The 7,163-nt window shown below is 35.3% G+C and overlaps 1 protein-coding gene across 1 annotated transcript; it reads right to left on the bottom strand.

The window, feature by feature from the left end:
- Window positions 1-206: 206 nt before the first annotated feature.
- On the bottom strand, window positions 207-1,622 carry LOC147674135 (uncharacterized). Its single transcript, XM_086946468.1, has one exon. It carries the CDS (start codon window positions 1,620-1,622, stop codon window positions 207-209), a length of 1,416 nt encoding a protein of 471 aa, XP_086802594.1.
- Window positions 1,623-7,163: the final 5,541 nt, after the last annotated feature.

The raw sequence follows: 7,163 nt of genomic DNA, 5'->3' as shown, positions 1-7,163 counted from the left end.
AGTTTGTATGGGTTTTTATTTGGAAAGAAAAATGAAATGGATTTTTCTCCATTTTTAAATGGTGCAGTTGAGAAAAAAAAGATTTATTAAAGGTAAGGGAACCCGACGATTTTTAATTTAAAAAATGTTTTTAAAAAAGGCAATTGAATTAAAAGTTTAAAAATTTTTTTTAGGGCAAAGCAGGAAAGTAAGAATGTGAATAAATATTAGAAATGTAATATGTTAGCAACATTCTCCAGGTAGTCTAATGCCACACTCAACGAAAATTGCTGTAGTACACCCAATAGTCTCTTCGACATCTCCTTTGTTTGTCTTGAAGGACGTGGATTTAGGCTACCTGAAAATGCCTGTGCAAGTCTAATTTCTTGAAAACGTTGCTCCTTCTTCAAAGTTTTCAAAAAAGAGTAGAAATTTGGATGATGTTTGCCAATTGTATGACTGAAGGAGTTGTGCCATCCCTCTATGGCGTTATTTGTTTTAGCACCACCTTCCAAGCAGGTTGAGTAGCAGTTCCACCACTCCACATGGTAACGTGGCTTCCTCCTGCGACCTGATCTGCCTAGACGCCCAATCCATGTGTCCTCGAAATAATTTAAAATGGGAGCCAATTTTTCTTCATTTTCTACAAAATATTCCGATTCTGAAATCGCAGTGTAGTACTCATCTACACTATCAGGTGGTACAAAACAAAGTGCAGTTAATTTTTTTAATTCAACTTGTAATTTGCTATCAGAGCAGTAATCTGCAACCAGGGATGTTTTTTGAAGTTTACGCCAATATGCCTGGGAAAAATGAAAAAAACATCCCTGAATTTGGGTATCCACGTACAATTTGTTGATCACATTGATCATAGTCAATTCAAAATCTAAAATGATTTTCCTAGGACTTTTTCCAGATGTTTTCTCTTTAATAACTGATAAAAATTCAGTATAGGTTGCAGATTGCTTATCTGGTAGCAAACTATATACTAAGGGAACTACATTTTTATTAATTTGAGCATGAATGCTGTAAATTTGGGTGAAAGGATGGGGCGTACATTTAAACGTTCCATCCATCATCCAAATTTCAGTATTCTCTAATTTAAAAAGGTTACGGGGAGTGCTAAATATTAAAATGCGTTTGAGAGGGTTTTGGTTATCATAGAGTAGAAAAGGTTCATTAGAGAAAGAAAGAGTTAAATCATGTGGAATTACAATGTCAGCAAAAGTTTGTGGAGTAACTGTTTGTGTGTTACTTGCCTGCTTTTTACGTTGAATAATTCTACGCAAATTTGGGATGGTTGGCATATTACAAGCAACATGTCCGGGGACATGTTGTGCAACCTCTCTTAAAATCTGACCAGGAGTTTCATTGGAGGTGGATGCAATATCTTTCATTTGGTTGATTGTATCGCATATTTCTATCTCCATTGCAGAGGCAGAGTGGTTATGTTCTGTGGTTTTGATTACGTTGTCACCAACAGTAACCGCTCTGCCGCTGCAATGGGCAGAATAATATTGTACACACCTCCAATGTCTCCTTGGTTCACTTAGCCTCTCATTACAATATATATACCCACAATGTTTAAGGAGTCTGTTCCCTTTTCTTGATTTGGTATAAGTTGCAGTGGTCTGGCTTGCCATTTTCTGTTGAAAAAAGGAAATATAAAATATAAATTATTTTGTTTTTGAAATTTTTGAAAAACAATTTTTAAACTGAAGTTGAAATCGATAGTGACAGCTCTTCATTATATAGAACTTTTTCAAATTATGCACTTCACAGGAGTTGAAATACTACGTGGCTTTTCTTCACTATCCTGCACTTTCCCCATTTAGGCATTTTCCTAGAGTTAGAATAGTAAGTGGTACCTCTTGACTATCCTGCAGCTTCCCTTTTCATGGCTTTTTAAGAGTTGGAATAGTAAGTGGCACTTTGATACTATCTAGCACTTTCCGTACTCATACACTTTCCAGGAGTTAGAATATTAAGTGGTACTTTTTCACTATCCTGTATTTTCCCTACTCATACATTTTCTAGGAGTTGGAATACTAAGTGGCACCTCTTGACTATCCAGTATTTTCCCTACTCATGCACTTTCCTGGACTTGGAATGTTAAGTGGCATCTTTTCAATATCCAGCACTTTCTCAGAATATGCACTTACCTGGAGAAAGAATAGTAAGTGGCACTTCCACACTATCCAGCACTTTCCCTAATCATGCACTTTACTGGACTTGGAATAGTAAGTGGTACCTCTTGACTATCTAGCACTTTCCCTACTTAGGCAATTTCTCAGAGTTGGAATACTAAGTGGCACCTCTTGAATATCCAGGACTTTCCCTACTCATGCACTTTCCTGGACTTGGAATGTTAAGTTGCACCTTCTCACTATCCAGCACTTTCTCAGAATATGCACTTACCTGGAGTTAGAATAGTAAGTGGCACTTCCACACTATCCAGCACTTTCCCTAATCAGGCACTTTACTGGAGTTGGAGTAGTAAGTGGTACTTTTTGACTATCCTGCACTTTCTCTACTCATGCACTTTCAAGGAGTTAGAATAGTAAGTTGCAACTTTGCATTATCCAGCACTTTCCCTACTCATGCACTTTCCTGGAGTTAGAATAGTAAGTGGCAGCTTTTCACTATCCAGCACTTTCTCATAACATGTACTTACCTGGAGTTAGAATAGTAAGTGATATTTTTTCACTATTCTGCACTTATTTTGCTTTAACATTATGTATTATTTGCAATGTAATCTGAAAATGAGATGTCTTTATATTTAAAAATTACCTTTGAGTTTTGAAGGTTGCTTTGTTGTTTTCTTAAAACTCTTGCAAGTTGTTTGGATATTGGCTGTTTTTCAGGCGCTTTCTTGGTTTTAGTTGTTCTTGTTTGGCTGTAAATAAAACGATTTGAAAAGGTGTTATATGTTTTGAAAATGTTTTATTGATTTTTCTCTTTTGAACGTTGGAAAAAAGATTTATGTTTATTGATGTTTAGAAATTACTAACATGTTTTCACACTATCCAGCACTTTCTCAGATCATGCACTTACCTTGAGTTAGAATAGTAAGTGGCATTTTCACACTATCCAGCACTTTCCCTAATCATGCACTTTACTGGAGTTGGAATAGTAAGTGGTACCTTTTGACTATCTAGCACTTTCCCTACTTATGCACTTTCTCAGAGTTGGAATACTAAGTGGCACCTCTTGAATATCCAGGACTTTCCCTACTCATGCACTTTCCTGGACTTGGAATGTTAAGTTGCACCTTTTCACTATCCAGCACTTTCTCAGAATATGCACTTACCTGGAGTTAGAATAGTAAGTGGCACTTCCACACTATCCAGCACTTTCCCTAATCAGGCACTTTACTGGAGTTGGAATAGTAAGTTGCACCTTTGGATTATCCAGCACTTTCCCTACTCATGCACTTTCCTGGAGTTAGAATAGTAAGTGGCAGCTTTTCACTATCCAGCACTTTCTCATAACATGTACTTACCTGGAGTTAGAATAGTAAGTGATATTTTTTCACTATTCTGCACTTATTTTGCTTTAACATTATGTATTATTTGCAATGTAATCTGAAAATGAGATGTCTTTATATTTAAAAATTACCTTTGAGTTTTGAAGGTTGCTTTGTTGTTTTCTTAAAACTCTTGCAAGTTGTTTGGATATTGGCTGTTTTTCAGGCGCTTTCTTGGTTTTAGTTGTTCTTGTTTGGCTGTTAATAAAACGATTTGAAAAGGTGTTATATGTTTTGGAAATGTTTTATTTATTTTTCTCTTTTGAACGTTGGAAAAAAAGATTTATGTTTATTGATGTTTAGAAATTACTGACATTTTTTCACACTATCCAGCACTTTCTCAGATCATGCACTTACCTGGAGTTAGAATAGTAAGTGGCATTTCTACACTATCCAGCACTTTCCCTAATCATGCACTTTACTGGAGTTGGAATAGTAAGTGGTACTTTTTGACTATCCTGCACTTTCCCTACTCATGCACTTTCCTGGAGTTAGAATAGTAAGTGGCAGCTTTTCACTATCCAGCACTTTCTCATAACATGTACTTACCTGGAGTTAGAATAGTAAGTGATATTTTTTCACTATTTTGCACTTATTTTGCTTTAACATTATGTATTATTTGCAATGTAATCTGAAAATGAGATGTCTTTATATTTAAAAATTACCTTTGAGTTTTGAAGGTTGCTTTCTTGTTTTCTTAAAACTCTTGCAAGTTGTTTGGATATTGGCTGTTTTTCAGGCGCTTTCTTGGTTTTAGTTGTTCTTGTTTGGCTGTAAATAAAACGATTTGAAAAGGTGTTATATGTTTTGAAAATGTTTTATTTATTTTTCTCTTTTGAACGTTGGAAAAAAAGATTTATGTTTATTGATGTTTTGAAATTACTGACATGTTTTCACACTATCCAGCACTTTCTCAGATCATGCACTTACCTGGAGTTAAAATAGTAAGTGGCATTTCTACACTATCCAGCACTTTCCCTAATCATGCACTTTACTGGAGTTGGAATAGTAAGTGGTACCTTTTGACTATCTAGCACTTTCCTTACTCATGCACTTTCTCAGAGTTGGAATACTAAGTGGCACCTCTTGAATATCCAGGACTTTCCCTACTCATGCACTTTCCGGGACTTGGAATGTTAAGTTGCACCTTTTCACTATCCAGCACTTTCTCAGAATATGCGCTTACCTGGAGTTAGAATAGTAAGTGGCACTTCCACACTATCCAGCACTTTCCCTAATCATGCACTTTACTGGAGTTGGAATAGTAAGTGGTACTTTTTGACTATCCTGCACTTTCTCTACTCATGCACTTTCAAGGAGTTAGAATAGTAAGTTGCACCTTTGGATTATCCAGCACTTTCCCTACTCATGCACTTTCCTGGAGTTAGAATAGTAAGTGGCAGCTTTTCACTATCCAGCACTTTCTCATAACATGTACTTACCTAGAGTTAGAATAGTAAGTGATATTTTTTCACTATCCTGCACTTATTTTGCTTTAACATTATGTATTATTTGCAATGTAATCTGAAAATGAGATGTCTTTATATTTAAAAATTACCTTTGAGTTTTGAAGGTTGCTTTCTTGTTTCCTTAAAACTCTTGCAAGTTGTTTGGATATTGGCTGTTTTTCAGGCACTTTCTTGGTTTTAGTTGTTCTTGTTTGGCTGTAAATAAAACGATTTGAAAAGGTGTTATATGTTTTGAAAATGTTTTATTTATTTTTCTCTTTTGAACGTTGGAAAAAAAGATTTATGTTTATTGATGTTTAGAAATTACTGATATTTTTTCACACTATCCAGCACTTTCTCAGATCATGCACTTACCTGGAGTTAGAATAGTAAGTGGCATTTCTACACTATCCAGCACTTTCCCTAATCATGCACTTTACTGGAGTTGGAATAGTAAGTGGTACCTTTTGACTATCTAGCACTTTCCCTACTCATGCACTTTCTCAGAGTTGGAATACTAAGTGGCACCTCTTGACTATCCAGTACTTTCCCTAATCATGCACTTTCCTGGACTTGGAATGTAAAGTGGCAACTTTTCACTATCCAGCACTTTCTCAGAATATGCACTTACCAGAAGTAAGAATAGTAAGTGGCATTTTCACACTATCCAGCACTTTCCCTAATCATGCACTTTACTGGAGTTGGAATAGTAAGTGGTACTTTTTGACTATCCTGCACTTTCTCTACTCATGCACTTTCTAGGAGTTAGAATAGTAAGTTGCACCTTTGGATTATCCAGCACTTTCCCTACTCATGCACTTTCCTGGAGTTAGAATAGTAAGTGGCAGCTTTTCACTATCCAGCACTTTCTCATAACATGTACTTACATGGAGTTAGAATATTAAGTGATATTTTTTCACTATTCTGCACTTATTTTGCTTTAACATTATGTATTATTTGCAATGTAATCTGAAAATGAGATGTCTTTATATTTAAAAATTACCTTTGAGTTTTGAAGGTTGCTTTCTTGTTTTCTTAAAACTCTTGCAAGTTGTTTGGGTATTGGCTGTTCTTCAGGCGCTTTCTAGGTTTTAGTTGTTCTTGTTTGGCTTGAAAAATAAAACGATTTGAAAAGGTGTTATATGTTTTGAAAATGTTTTATTTATTTTTCTCTTTTGAACGTTGGAAAAAAAGATTTATGTTTATTGATGTTTAGAAATTACTGACATTTTCACACTATCCTGCACTTTCTCAGATCATGCACTTACCTGAAGTTAGAATAGTAAGTGGCATTTCTACACTATCCAGCACTTTACTTAATCATGCACTTTACTGGAGTTGGAATAGTAAGTGATACCTCTTGACTATCTAGCACTTTCCCTACTCATGCATTTTCTCGGAGTTGGAATACTAAGTGGCACCTCTTGACTATCCAGGACTTTCCCTACTCATGCACTTTCCTGGACTTGGAATGTAAAGTGGCAACTTTTCACTATCCAGCACTTTCTCAGAATATGCACTTACCAGAAGTAAGAATAGTAAGTGGCATTTTCACACTATCCAGCACTTTCCCTAATCATGCACTTTACTGGAGTTGGAATAGTAAGTGGTTCTTTTTGACTATCCTGCACTTTCTCTACTCATGCACTTTCTAGGAGTTAGAATAGTAAGTTGCACCTTTGGGTTATCCAGCACTTTCCCTACTCATGCACTTTCCTGGAGTTAGAATAGTAAGTGGCAGGTTTTCACTATCCAGCACTTTCTTATAACATGTACTTACATGGAGTTTGAATAGTAAGTGATATTTTTGCACTATTCTGCACTTATTTTGCTTTAACATTATGTATTATTTGGAATTTAATCTGAAAATGAGATGTCTTTATATTTAAAAATTACCTTTGAGTTTTGAAGGTTGCTTTCTTGTTTTCTTAAAACTCTTGCAAGTTATTTGGATATTGGCTGTTCTTCAGGCGCTTTCTAGGTTTTAGTTGTTCTTGTTTGGCTGTAAAAAAAACGATTTGAAAAGGTGTTATATGTTTTGAAAATGTTTTATTTATTTTTCTCTTTTGAACGTTGGAAAAAAAGGTTTATTTTGATTGATGTTTAGAAATTAATGGAATTTTCACACTATCCAGCACTTTCTCAGATCATGCACTTTACTAGACATCAGCAATGTGGCCATTCTCTAGCACTATGTTTTTATTTAATTA

This window comes from Lissotriton vulgaris, chromosome 12 (genome assembly GCF_964263255.1).
Source record: "Lissotriton vulgaris chromosome 12, aLisVul1.2, whole genome shotgun sequence".
NCBI lineage: Eukaryota > Metazoa > Chordata > Amphibia > Caudata > Salamandridae > Lissotriton > Lissotriton vulgaris.
The sequence above is the reverse complement of the archived record's forward strand: the minus strand, read 5'-3'. Positions and strand labels throughout refer to the sequence as shown.